Source organism: Monodon monoceros, unplaced genomic scaffold (assembly GCF_005190385.1).
Source record: "Monodon monoceros isolate NGI ecotype Baffin Bay Population unplaced genomic scaffold, NGI_Narwhal_1 Super_Scaffold_5, whole genome shotgun sequence".
NCBI lineage: Eukaryota > Metazoa > Chordata > Mammalia > Artiodactyla > Monodontidae > Monodon > Monodon monoceros.
In genome coordinates, this window is record NW_021703782.1 from 87,704,063 (window position 1) to 87,718,716 (window position 14,654).

At 36.9% G+C, this 14,654-nt stretch overlaps 1 protein-coding gene across 1 annotated transcript in view; it reads left to right on the forward strand.

Moving 5' to 3' along the window:
• RAD23B (RAD23 homolog B, nucleotide excision repair protein) overlaps positions 1–14,140 on the forward strand; it is a 43,347-nt gene extending 29,207 nt beyond the window's left edge. The window contains exons 7-11 of the mRNA XM_029202678.1: positions 1,814–1,941; positions 5,198–5,330; positions 6,924–7,051; positions 8,699–8,869; positions 13,795–14,140. Of these exons, the coding sequence (XP_029058511.1) occupies positions 1,814–1,941; positions 5,198–5,330; positions 6,924–7,051; positions 8,699–8,869; positions 13,795–13,908 (674 nt within the window). The 3' untranslated portion in view covers positions 13,909–14,140. The remainder of the gene's footprint in view (positions 1–1,813; positions 1,942–5,197; positions 5,331–6,923; positions 7,052–8,698; positions 8,870–13,794) is intronic.
• The last annotated feature ends 514 nt before the right edge of the window (positions 14,141–14,654 follow it).

Consider the following 14,654-nt stretch of genomic DNA (forward strand, 5'->3'; position numbering starts at 1 on the left):
AATGATATTTAAAAAATTAATGGCTTCCATAAAGAAGAACAAAAGGCACTTATATTTAGGCTAGTCAGGCAGTACCTCTCTGAGACTGTAGCATTTAAATTGAGAACTGGAGCATGTAAAGGAACAGACCATCAAAGAAGCCTGGTGTGTGTGAAGGTCCTGGGGCAGAAGCTGTGACTTGTGAAGCAAGAAATGGATTGTTTGGAGTGTGGCACATGCAGGGTTGTTGAGGTTGGGAGCCCAAAATGAGATTAGGTTTTCTTTCTTAAAAGCTCACTTTTGCAACTGGCTGAAGAATGGATCGTAGGCTTGGGGGCAGGAGAGGAAGCAGGGCATAATCTAGACCAGAGATTGTTGTGGACTGGTCTTGAGTTAAGGCAGGGAGAAAGAGGAAGCTTGATAGGTTTGGGATATATTTTAGAGATAGGACCTACCAGGTATGCTAGTGGATTAGATGCAAAAGGAGGGGAAAGGGAATTGAAATCACCAAGGTTTCTGGTTCAAGCACTTGGATGGATAGAGGTGCTGCTAATTGAAGTGGAGAAGGCAGATGATAAATGGTGGGACATGTTTGAGGGGGAATCTTTGAGATCCAAAGTCACATGCTGGTATTGGTTGTGGAGTGAGCAGAATGTGAGAAGTGGACACGGCATGTACAGACAGCTATGGCTGTGAAGGGAGGAGAGCAGACGGATGGACCAATTCCTGAAAGAGAATTGGGATGCAGTCAAGGGAGGCGTGTTTTTGTTTTTAGGATGACATTCTAGGACATAGTTAACTGCTGATCAAGATAATTAGGTGGGCAGGAAAGGGTGGGAGATGGACAAGAAGTGTGGTAGCTTTAAGTTTAGTGGGAGAGAGTTGGCTTTCTTTAAATGAGAGTGTTGTCTGACATTTCCATGAAGAGTGAGTCAGAGTTGGAGAGATCCTGTGAGAAATGCCTTACAGGGATAATTGTACCAGTTTTATACGGTATAGGGCATTCTAACTTTCTAGCTTCCAACCTCCTTTTCCCCTCTGCTTTGATAACGGAAGGTGTCCAAGGAAAACAGCTTATTACAGCACAATTGATTTTGTGAAGTGTCCCTGCTACTTGTTCTCAAAAATCAGTTCATCTGTCTCTTCTTCCAGTTTGCCCTGACTGCCCTGACTTGCTAATTCTTTTCTATGTTTGTGCTACACTTGTACTTGATATTTTTATTACGTGTATTAAACACTGTATTTTCCATTGCTGCTCTGTACCACAACTTAGTGGTATAAAACAACAAATTTATTATCTTATTATAGTACTGTAGGTTAGAAGTCTGGTATGGAGCTCACTGGGCTAAAATCAGAGCTGCATTCCTTTCTGGAGACTCTAGGGGAGAATTTGTTCTGTGTCCTTTCCATCTTCTAGAGGCTGACCACATACCTTGGCTCATCCCTTTCCTCTGTCATCAAAGGTGGCAGCATAGCATCTCTGACCCTGCTTTTGTCCCTCTCTTCCTTACATCTATTTCTCCGACCCTCTCATCTGCTTCCCTCCTACTTTTGAGGACCCTTAAGATTACATCGGACCCACCCAGGTAGTCCAGGATGATTTCCCTATCTTAAAGTCAGCTGATTAGCAACCTTAATTCCCTTTTGCCTTGTAACCTGACTTACTTAATAGTTTCCAGGGATGGGAGGGGGTGGATTACTCATCTTTGTATTCCTGGCACTGTAGTGCCTGAAACAGTGTATACATATATGCACTCACATTACATGGAGATTGTTTATTTATTAAATTTTCTTTTTCTTTCCCCTTCTTCCACCCACACACACCTTTTTTTAGTGACAGGTCAGTCTTATGAGAATATGGTAACTGAGATCATGTCAATGGGCTACGAACGAGAGCAAGTAATTGCAGCCCTGAGAGCCAGTTTCAACAACCCTGACAGAGCAGTGGAGTATCTTTTAATGGTGAGAAACATTTTGCTTTCTTTGTTCTAGTTGTTTAAGAACAAAATCTCAAAGAAACAGAGATTTTAAAGGGATAGTAACAATTCAGAAGATAATAATGATGTATGCTAGATAATTTACATAACGCTTTTATTTTTCTTAGTATGTTAACATTTTGTGTTAATAAAATGTAACCTCTTCTAAAAGATTTTGATAGGATTTTCAATTAGAAAACAACGTGGCTAAATGGGTTGTAAAATTTGCTATCCACTTGGAGTAGTACCCTCAAAGGATGACAGCTGTGTGTTAGAGGGGTAGGGGTGGGGCAGATTTTAAATCTAATTGAATCCAACATTTTAGTGCCTGCCAAGCATAATGCTGGATGTGCTATTTAGAGCAAAAGTTTCAAGTTGGAAGCCCAAGCCAAATTTTGTACTATGTGTAAATTTCTTAATTAGTTGCCAGCTTTTAAAAACTGGGAGATTTCACTTAAAAGTTCAGATAATCTGGTTTATCTGGACAACTCAGATCCCAGATTTAGGAAAAGTTTTAGGTTGTAGACTCTTTAATTCACTGTCTTCCTGTCCATTCCCTATTACCTGACAGCATCATGCATTTAATTTAATGTATGATATTATGACTGGTTCTATTGGCATTTGAACTGTTAGCTTATTTATAGTCAGTAGCAGTTGAGGGAATTTTGAATAAATTATTGGGTTTTGTTTTCTACTAATGAAGGTTTTTGAGAAATAGATTGTTGTGGGCATGGACTGAAACCCATGATATTTTATGACAATGAATGTCTGTTTTACAAATGTGACATGGGTCAAAAGCAAAGTGTAGAAGTTTGCAATAACATTGGATTAACTTTTTAGTCTTAACATTTTATTCTATAATTCCTTGGTGTGTTGGAATATTATCAAAAGTCTCAATTACCTTAAATATCATCTCAGATCCTAACTCTTTGGGGAATACCATCCACAAGTTTAATCCATTCCTTTGTTTCCAGTTGTACTTCTGTTAGAAACTCCTTTTGAGAGCGTAGTTTCAGGAGAGTCCCTGTCATGAGCAGATAACTGTGCTTCTCTACCACCAGTCATTTGCCTACTTATTTACATGAGAGTCACAAAACCTTTTCTTAGCATATCATTTTATCATTTGAATTCTTTTTCCCATTGTCCTCTTGAGAGTCTTTAAAATGCTGGCAGTTCATTTAATTATCATTTTGTTTGAAATTGAGGAATCATACTGGATTGATAGTTACTGTGGATCTGTTTGTGGTTGCCGCTCATTCCTCCCCTCCCCGCAAAAATACATAAATAGTTAAAATATTGCCTTTCCTTTCATAGAATGGCTTTAATTTATACCTGATTTGGAATTCTGCATAAATTTAATGATATCAAATATTTTGATCTAATAGATTTGAAATTTTGAGGTATAAAAAATGGATCACTCTTTACACAGTTGCTGCTATTTAGCATCAAATACAAATGAATAGATGAGAGATAAGTTCATGAAACAGTTTAAAGTTTTATATATTTACTGTTTGTTTCATAGACTGGAAAAAAGGGGCTACCTTTAACTGTTATTAGTTTTTGACACTTCTGTGTAAGTGAGGGTGAGTGTATGGGAAAGGAGAAATAATGATCTAATAAAGGGCTAAATACTATGAGAATTTGAGGTAGACCTGTAGCAATGGTGATTAACTTTTTAGTTTAACAAACTTGTTTGAGAATTTGATGGAGGCTTTTGGATCCTCAGTCTATATAGTTTGTTAGCACTTGATAGCTCCTCATCTAAGGGTTTGAATTGGTGGATTGTGAAAAACATTTGTTTGCAATGCCTACAATAAACTTCTAATATAGGCAGCCATTATCCTGCTGTTTATTACCGTTCATTCTTCATATGTTTATGATTTTGGCTTCTGATTTACTGGGAAATGGAAGCAATTACTATTACCATCTCATATTCAAATACAATATTTTCTCCTTTATTCTCCTTCCAAAATCTATGAAGATTTCATAAAGACTTTAATAAGTTATATATGAGAAGTCTTATAAATCGCTTATCAAAATAGGGGTTTTCCAAAAATCTTAGTGCAGTTTTAAGTTATAATAACTTCAGAAGATAAATGCCACAAACTTAGAAAAAGCATTACCTAAATACTTAATTATTTAAGATTCTTTTATACCTATTTACTTTTTTTTTTGGCTGTGCCATGCAGCTTGTGGGATCTTAGTTCCCTGACCAGGGATTGAACCCGTGCTTTCGGCAGTGAAAGTGTGGAGTCCTAACCACTGAACCGTTAGGGAATTCCCTTTACTTTTTGTAGTTTTTGAATAATCAATTTTAAGTTTTTGTATGTGATACATTTCTGGATGACACTCTCTCAGAACCATGGATCAGTAGAGGACATCCTCCTCACTTGGCCGCTGTCATCACCTGCTCTGTCTCCATTAGACTCTTTTTCCAGTGATCACTTCACAACTGCCATGTGTGCATCAAAATCTCTTTGGATGATCTTAAGGCTAGGGTTAAAAATACAATCCTTTCTGTCACTGAGCTGGTGAAAGTCTCTGTGAGGTTCAAAAATCAATTAGAGTGATATATAACATAAAAGCCAGATATGTCTAATTTTAATAAGATTTGTGTTGATACTTTGAAAATTTAAATAATTAGCCATATAATGTTAGACACCATTACTTCTATGCAAGTTTAGGGTCTTGCCCAATACTTTGGTGTTAGATGTTAACATGTGTTGCTGGATAAACATTTCATGATGTATTTTTTAATTGCAAAATTATTTACTTTATATCCTAGATGTACACTGTCTAGTAGGGTAGCTGTTGAGTACTATTAAGTACAAGTAGCTATTTAAATTTAAGAAAATTAAAAGTAAGTTAAAATTTTAAGTGTCTTAGTACCATTAGCCACATTTCAAGTTCTCAGTAGCTACTTGGGGCTAATGGGTATTTTATTGGACAGCATAGATATAGAGCTGTTACATCATCATGGAAAGTTCTGTTGGACAATGCTACTGTATATTATAGTAGTATGGGTTTATCTATACCACAATGAGGCCATTTCTAATCTAATTTGAATATGTGAAGATTTCAGGTATGTCTTGATCCTTTACATTTAATTGAAGCAGACATCTGTTTGATGCTTTTAGAAATTAGACAAGGATATTAAATAGGTTCATAAGTCTCTTACTCTGTGTAATATTTAACTAACTTTGAATGATGAGCTATTTTAAAGCTTGGAAATTGTGTTATAGGGAATTCCCGGAGATAGAGAAAGTCAGGCTGTGGTTGACCCCCCTCCAGCAGCGAGTACTGGGGCTCCTCAGTCTTCAGTGGCTGCAGCAGCAGCAACTACGACAGCAACGACTACGACAACAAGTTCTGGAGGTAAAGTGGAATCTTTCAGTGGGGAGGAAATGGTCCTGAATCTTTAGTAAAAAATAATTTAATCTAAAATACTTTTGAGATGAGGTTCATTCCCAGAGCATCTCAGTAACTCTTAAATTCTCTATTCAGTGTTAGAGAAGGGCCCAAAAGAAATTATACTAAGTGGATATAAAAGATATTCTCATTTATATTAAACATCATTACTGCAGTTTTGGTAAAGGGCATATTCTGTTTAGCTTATTCTAAGGAAGAGATGCTTTCCAGTTTGCATTTAGTGTTATATTCTGAAGCCGTTTGGAACGGTTTTCTCACCTTGTCTCTTTCTCTCCCAGTAAATGTCTTCAAAGCCAGTAGGATCTTAATGGTTATTATAGAACCAAGGAAATAAAACCTGGGAGGTTTAATATCTTGAATCTAGAGGTGAAAGCAGAGCTTGAATTCAGGTGTCTTTACAGCACCCACTCTTCCATTGGCAAAGGTTTGACTAGAAAGCAAAGCCTGGAGCCCGTGGTAGTCCTAGGAATTATTTAATGTTCTCTTTCATTATTTCTTTGTAAAATTGATAAAGTAATTCAAACTGTTACTTTTGAAGAGACCATTCTTTTATGTATTTCCTAGCTCTAATTATAGCAGTCATCTCTGGTTGACAGAAATCCCTAAGCACTTTGTGTGCAGTCTCCCGGAGGATAGGCTCTCATTTCCTGAGATTCAGCATGGAAATAGAAGAGGAGGCCACAGCTTTGGTTCAGATTTGGGGTGCTGTCCCATTCAGTGGCAGTTATTGGGTAACTTAGTTTCTGAGTCCGTTTTCTTCTTCTGTAAAACTGGTGTTACCCAAAGAAGAATAAATAACCATATGATGTGGCCTTTTTTTTTTTTTTTTTTTTTTTCCGGCGGTACGCAGGCCTCTCACCGCTGTGGCCTCTCCCATTGCGGAGCACAGGTTCCGGACGTGCAGGCCCAGTGGCCATGGCCCACGGGCCCAGCCGCTCCGCAGCATGCGGGATCTCCCCGGACCAGGGCACGAACCCGCGTCCCCTGCATCGGCAGGTGGACTCTCAACCACGGTGCCACCAGGGAAGCCCGATGTGGCCATTTTTAATTTGAATGATTGTCTTGAATAATTTAGATGACAGTGTACATCTAAATTCTCATTACTCTTAGCAACCTCAAAAGCATGATTCTTTTGAATGCAATTAAAGTAGGTACTTTTTTTGCGTTTCTTAATCCTGGTATATATTTTTCTTAGGAACTTTTGAGCATCAAGAACAACTTTTAATACTTTTTATTTTGATAGAGTGCACGAAGGGCACAAGTTCTCGGTGTTACTTGATAATATTGAGTGCCCAGGGCAATTGTAGGAAAACTTTGTGTTTTTTTAGTGTTCTGTACTCTCTACCTTAGCTAATAGGAATAATTTCTGCAATATGAGACTTGCGAGCTGGTGCAGTTTGAAGATGTTTTCATTATTTACTTCATTTTATATACATCTGAGGATTCAAATCATATTTTTTCTTGACAGTGTTTGCTGTCTAGATTGTGTTTGTATATGTAATTGCTATTTTTGTTTAAAAGTGTTCATGTGTATTTTAGGACACCCTCTTGAATTTTTACGGAATCAGCCTCAGTTTCAACAGATGAGACAAATTATTCAGCAGAATCCTTCCCTGCTTCCAGCATTGCTACAACAGATAGGTCGAGAAAATCCTCAGTTACTGCAGGTGACTATTTAATCAGTTAATTTCCAAAAATGGGTTTAGAGTATATCACATTTTGTAGAAGTCCATGAGCACCCCTTCTCCTTCACCAAGTCTATAAACTGTTCTTCTAAGCTGCACTTAGTAGAATATGCTATAGATAGATGTACTGATAAAACGAGAATTGGGGGTGGGGGGTTGGGTTAGATATTTGTTTGGGAAACACTTTATTAAAGAATCTGAGAAACTCTAGCAAAAAGAAATGTTTAACTGTCTAGGTCTCTCTTTCCCAAGCTTATTACTAGTGGCGCACTACCTCATAGAAAACATACCTAACTCTAGCAAAAAGAAATGTTTAACTGTCTAGGTCTCTCTTTCCCAAGCTTATTACTAGTGGCGCACTACCTCATAGAAAACATACCTGTGGGCTTATTTTATTTTATTTTATTTTTATTTATTTATTTTTTTGTGGTATGCGGGCCTCTCACTGTTGCGGCCTCTCCCATTGCGGAGCACAGGCTCAGCGGCCATGGTTCATGGGCCTAGCCACTCCACGGCATGTGGGATCTTCCCAGACAGGGGCACGAACCCGTGTTCCCTGCATTGGCAGGCGGACTCTCAACTACTGAGCCACCAGGGAAGCCCTGTGGGCTTATTTTAATGCTCAGGTCATGAAATATTTGAGTTTTGTATAGCAGCAGTCCCCAACCTTTTTGACACCGGGGACTGGTTTCGTGGAAGACAGTTTTTCCATGGACCGGGGTTGGGGGATGATGGTTTCGGGATGATTCAAGCACATTACATTTATTGTGCACTTTGTTTCCCTTATTATTACATTGTAATATATAATGAAATAATTATACAACTCATCATAATGCAGAATCAGTGGGAGCCCTGAGCTTGTTTTCATTTGCCACTCACTGATAGGGTTTTGATATGAGTCTGCAAGCAGTTGATTTATTATGATCTCTGTGCAGTCAAACCTCTCTGCTAATGATAATCTGTATTTGCAGCCGCTCCCCAGCGCTAGCATCACCACCTCAGCTCCACCTCAGATCATCAGGCATTAGATTCTCATAAGGAGTGCGCAGTTCACAGTAGGGTTTGCGCTCCTATGAGAATCGAATGCCTCTGCTGATCTGACAGGCGGAGCTCAGGCGCTAATGGGGGGCAATGGGGAGCGGCTGTAAATACGGTTAAAGCTTGGCTCGCTTGCCCGCCCGCCTGCTCGCTCACTCACCTCCTGCTGTGCAGCCCAGTTCCCAACAGGCCACAGACCAGTACCGGTCCATGGCCCGGGGATCACGGACCCCTGTTACAGCATTCTACTGCCTACTAGTGTGGAGGATAAAAAATATATATATATACCTATATATAACTTCTGTTTTTTCTTATACATCAAGTAGTTTTTTAACAATGATGGGGGTGGTGGGAGTGTTTATGAAAGAGAATTTGGATTCTTTTAATTCTTCACTGTTTACCTCAGAAATACGAAGTTTCTTTAATGTACAAGAAATCATATCCTTCCAGAGACTGAATAACCCAGAATCATTCTAAAATAATGCAGTTGCAAAGTTATAACTTTCTCTCTTATTTGTATTAGAATTCTTATTTTCCTGAAGATACTTTATATCAATGTCTTGTTTTTCTCTGTCCTTCAAATCACTGCAGCAAATTAGCCAACATCAGGAGCATTTTATTCAGATGTTAAATGAACCAGTTCAAGAAGCTGGTGGTCAAGGAGGAGGCAGTGGAGGTGGCAGTGGAGGAATTGCAGAAGCTGGAAGTGGTCATATGAACTACATTCAAGTAACGCCTCAGGAAAAAGAAGCTATAGAAAGGGTGAGTTTCAGTAAAACTTAGAAATCCGGTTCCTAGTCACACTAGCCACATTGCAGATGCTCAGTAGTCACATGGGGTTAGTGGCTCCTGCACTGGATAGCCCAGATATAGAGTGTTTCCATCACAGTAGATAGCTCTTACTGGACAGAGCCAAATAGAGCATTATTAACCTAGGGACTGCAGTGGAGACAGTCTCTTCTCAGCCCTGCTCTCCATTGTGTTCTTTGTGAAGCCAAGGGACTAGCACTGAATACCAGTCTAGCATGAAATAGTTATCAGTATATCAAGAAACTAAAATTTTCATTGATGTTTTAGAAAAATGATCTTAAAGTATATGCCCAATTCAAGATTATCCATTTTAAATTTATATTTAAAATTTTATTTCACTGTTGTCTCTAAAATGTAAATAGATATGTATATGAATATTTTCATAAAATACATGTGTAGTAAACATCAGAACCTGGTATCCTGATTCTCTTTTCATCCTTATGTCTGCCCATACATGTGTCACTGCAGTAACCTAGTTTTTATGATACTGTGACTAGTCATTCATTTTTCTCTAGACCCCATTGTTAACATTTGTAAATAGGAAATCATAGTACTTGCCCTGTCTTATCCTACAAAGTGTTTTGAGATGGAAATCAGAGAAAGTGCATTTTAACCTAATACTTAGAAAATCATTGGAACTATAATTAGTCTTTGTTTATGACAAACATATCAAGTGTTCAGGTTTGTAACTATGTATTTCTTAAAAGATACTTTATATATTGCAGTGTTATTTTTTTCCCCCTCAGATAAATAGAAGTGAAAATAGACAATTGCCTCACTTGTTCTAGAGCAGCTTTTTTTTGAGGTTACAGTTATCAAATCTTGATTTCTGTGTTGGAGACATTTTTTCTTTTGTTGCTTGTGCTTTTGGTGTTATAGAAGAGAACATTGCCTAACCCAAGGTCAGAAGATTTAAGCCTCTATTTTCTCCAAAGAGTTTTATAGCTCTTACTACATTTATGTAATGTAAAATGCCTATAATCCATTTCGAGTTACTTTTTGTTTACGGTGTGAGGTGTAGGAGCCTAGCCATTTCCTTTGCCTGTGTATATCCAGTTGCCCCAGCACCATTTATTGAAAATACTGTTCTTTCCCCATTAAATTGTCTTGGCATCCTTGTTGAAAATATGTTGACCATAAATGTGAGGGTTTATTTCTGGGCTTTCAGTTCTGTTCCGATCTATATGTTTATCCTTATGCCAGCCCTTCATTGTCTTGATTACTCTGGCTTTGTAAGTTTTGAAATCTGGAAGCGTGAGAGCTCCATATTTGTTCTTCTTTCCCAAGATTGTTTCGGCTCTGTGGTTCCCTTGCAATTTCATATCAATTTTAGGATTAGCTTGTCCAATTTCTGCAAAAAGAAAACTGGCTAGAATTTTGATAGATACTGTGTTTTTTTCTGTAGATCAATTTGGGGAGTATTGCCATGTTGGCAATATTAAGTCTTTACCAAGCCATGAACACAGAATGGGATGTCTTTCCATATTGAATTTCCATAATTTCTTTCAGAAATTTCTTTAGTCTTCAGTTTGCTAAATTTAAGTATTTTTATTCTTTATGATGCTGTTATAAAGAGAGTTGTTTTTCTTAATTTCATTTTTGGATTGTTCATTGCTAGTTATATAGAAATACAATTTAATTTTGTGTATCTTGCAACCTTTCTGAACTCATTTATTCTCATAATTTGTGTGTGTGTTCCTAAGGATTTCTATATGTAAGATATCATTTGCAGGTAGACATAGTTTTACTTCTTTTTCAATCTGGATGTCCTTTATTTATTATTAATATGTACATATTTTATATATATATATATATATATATATATATATATATTTGCTTAATTGTCCTATCTAGAGCCGCCTCTGTATAGTTGAATAGCAGTGGCGAGAGCCAACATCTTTATCTTGTTCCAGATCTTAGAGGAAAATAAAACATTTAGTCTTTCACCATTAAGTTTGATGTTAGCTGTGCGTTTCATTAGATTCCTTTTATCAGGTTGAAGAAGTTCTATTCCTAGTGTGTTGGATGTTTTTATCACAAAGGGTGTGGGATTTTGTCAAATTGTGTGTTGATTGATATGGTTGTATGGTTGTGTCCCTTTTTCTGTTAATATGCCTTATTACGCTGATTGATTTTTTTGTATGTTGGCCTAACCTTGCATTCCTGGGGTGTTGCTGGAATTGGCCTGCTAGTATTTTGTTGAGGATTTCTGCATCTGTATTCATAAGGAATATTGGTCTGTAGTTTTCTTGTGATGTCTTTGTCTGGTTTTGGTATCAGAGTAATATTGGCCTTATAGAATGAGTTCCCTCCTCGTCTGTTGTTTGGAAGAGTTTATGAAGAATTGGTGGTAATTTTTCTTTAAACGGCTGGTAGAATTCACCAGTGTAGTTATCTGGGCCTGGCTTTTGGGGAAGTTTTGTGACTACTAATTCAATCTCTTTGTTTGTCATAGGGCTATTCAGATTTTTCCTTTTTTTCTTGAGTCAATTGGGGTGGTTTTTATCTTTCTAGGAATTTGTCTATTTCATATATGTTATCAGTTTGTTGGCATACAACAACTTAGTTGTTCTCAGTATTCCCTGATACGTAGTTTTTATTTCTATAAAAAGTGGTAATGTTCCAACATTTATTTTTGATTTTAGTCATTTGAATCCTCAGATTTCTTTTTTTTTCCCTGTCAGTTTAGGTAAAGGTTTGTCAGTGTTGTTGATTTAAAGAAAAAAAGTGAGAATTTTTGGTTTTGTTGATTCTGTGTTTTTTCTAGTCTCTATTTTATCTCCTTCTGCTTGCCTTGGATTTAGTTTTCTCTTTTTTTTCCTAGTTTCTTAAGGTTGAAGCTTAGATTATTGATTTTATATCTGTCTTAATACATAGGCATACCTCTTTTTATTGTACTTTGTTGCATTTTGCAGTTAATTGCATTTTTTATAAATTGAAGGTTTGTGGCAACCCTGTGCTGTCAGATGATGGTTAGCATCTTTCGGCAATGAAGCATTTTTTAATTAAAGTATGTACATTGTTTTTTTTAGACATGATGCTGCTGCACACTTAATAGACTACAGTATAGTGTAAACGTAACTTTCATATGCATTGGGAAACCAAAAATTCGTGTGACCCGCTTCATTGCGATATTCGCTTTATAGCAGTGGTCTGTAACCGAACCTGCAGTATCTCTGAGGTATGCCTGTAGATATTTACAGCTAGAAGGTTTCCTCCAAGCACTGCTACAGCAGCATCCCATAAGTTTTAGTGTGTTGTGGTTTTATTTTCATTCATCTCAAACTATTTTCTATTTTCTTCTGTCATTTTTTTCTTTGATCTGTAGGTTATTTAGGATTGTATCAGTTTCCACATTTATGAATTTTCCAAATTTCCTTCTATTATTGATTTCTAAGTTCATTCCATCGTGGTCAGATAACATAATTTGTATAATTTTAATCCTTTTAAATGTATTGGGGCTTGTTTTATGGTTTAACATGGTCTTTATGGAGAATGTTCTGTGTATACTTGAGAAGGGTGTATAATTTGCTGTTGTTAAGTGTTCTCTAAATGTCTATTAGGTCTGGTTGGTTTATACTATTTTTCAAGTCTCTATATCCTTGTCAGTCTTCTGCCTTCTCGTATGCATTATAGAACATGGGGATATTAAAGTCTCCAACTATTGTTGAATTGGTTATTTCTCCCTTCAAGTCTGTCAGTTTTTGTTTCATGTATTTGGGGGCTCTGTTGTTCTCTATGTTTATAATGAAGTCTTTCTGATTGTTTTATCATCATAAAATGCCCTTTGTTTTAGTACCAATTTTAATCTTAAAGTCTGTTTTGTCTGATATTAATATAGCCACTTCAGCTCTCTTTTTGTAACTGTTTGCATGGTATATATCTTTTTCCATCCTTTTACTTTCAGCATATTTGTGTCTTTGAATCTAAAGTGTGTGTCTTGTAGAAGCAATATAGTTGGATCGTGCCCTATCTACCTTTTACTTCAGCTAGCCCAGCTTTAATCTGGACAAGACCTAGGTAACAAAATCATTTTTGAGTTTCTTCTCCTTTCATGGATGAATATAATCATGCTGAATCGGGACTTTTGCCCAGTTTTTAAAAGTCATTTCTTGATATTGTCTAATGCAAGACGATTGAGACAGTTGAGGAAGGGGGTTCATAAATAACATTTGGCTGACATAATAACATTTGGCTGAACCTAGGGAATTAGACAGTTGACCTGAGTGTTTAAAGGCTTTTAATAGCAGCAATTACTGAGTTACAAGTGATGTTTAATAGACTAGGAAGACAAAAATTAAATGGGTCGTATCACCATTTAAAATGCTATAAAAATTAAGCAAATAAAAATCAAACACCATATGTCTTGATTTCAAAAATATATCATGTAATATTACTAATAATTGACCACCCATTTTTGTAGTATGAAGTGTTTCATAAGGCAAGGAGGTTGAGTAATATATGACCCTAATGAAAGATGTGGCTCTCTTTACAAATAATTAGCAACCTCTGGTTGCTCTCATCCATAGCTTCACCACTTATGTACTAAAAGCCATTTGATTTACAGATTTCTGTAAAGTCATTTATTTTTAAACCACCACAGAAGCTAATTTCTAGTGTTAATGCCAACGAGTGTTATCAAAGTATCTGTTAGCCTAATAGCTTTAACTAGGAACAAAGAATTTGTAGGTGGTTACGGGAAAGGGCCTGGGTTCTGTCTACCCCCTTGAATTGGACAATGACTCCATATTCAGATAGGGGTGAATTCATGTAAAATTCTCAAGCTTCTTTGTGTCCTTTATAGTATGTTTTCAAGTGATGATCTGTCAGTAGTGCTATGCTAGACTCCATAATATGTTTTCTTTCTTTTCTTCCAGTTAAAGGCATTAGGATTTCCTGAAGGACTTGTGATACAAGCATATTTTGCTTGTGAGAAGAATGAGAACTTGGCTGCCAATTTTCTTCTACAGCAAAACTTTGATGAAGATTGAAAGGGACTTTTTTTTATCTCACACTTCACACCAGTGCATTACACTAACTTTGTTCACTGGATTGTCTGGGATGACTTGGGCTCATATCCACAATACTTGGTATAAGGTAGTAGATTCTTGGGGGTGGGGAGGGGGGTCTAGGATACAGGGCAGGGATAAATACCGTGCATGTCTGCTTCAATTAGCAGATGCCGCAGATCCACACAGCGTGTAAAATATTATACAACCAAAAGTCAGCTTTTGCAGGTCTTTATTTCCTCTATAAAACAGTAGGTAACTTTTCCTAGGTTTCACTCTTTTTAGTGTACTAGATCCAGAAATTTAGTGTAATGCCCTGCTTTATATTTCTTTGACTTAACAGTGGTTTCAGAAAGAATCTTTGCTACCTAGAATCTACAGTCCCTATTTTATGGCAACACTGGATAATGGCTTTGTGAAATTAAAAAAAAAAAAAATTGGAGCAACTGTAAACAGAAATGCCAAATTATTGATGGTTATTGTTGCTGCTTCAAATAAGTATAAAATTAATGTGTAAGAAAGCCCATTCTTTCATGGTAAATACTTGGGGTTGAGGGGGGAGAGGGGGAGTCTTTTCTTAAAATGAAAATAATTACTGCTATTTTAAATTTCTTGATCATTGAATGTGAGACCCTTCTAACATGATTTGAGAAGCTGTACAAGTATAGGCAGAGTTATTTTCCTGTTTACATTTTTTGGGTTTGTTTTGGGGGGGGAAATTGGTAGGT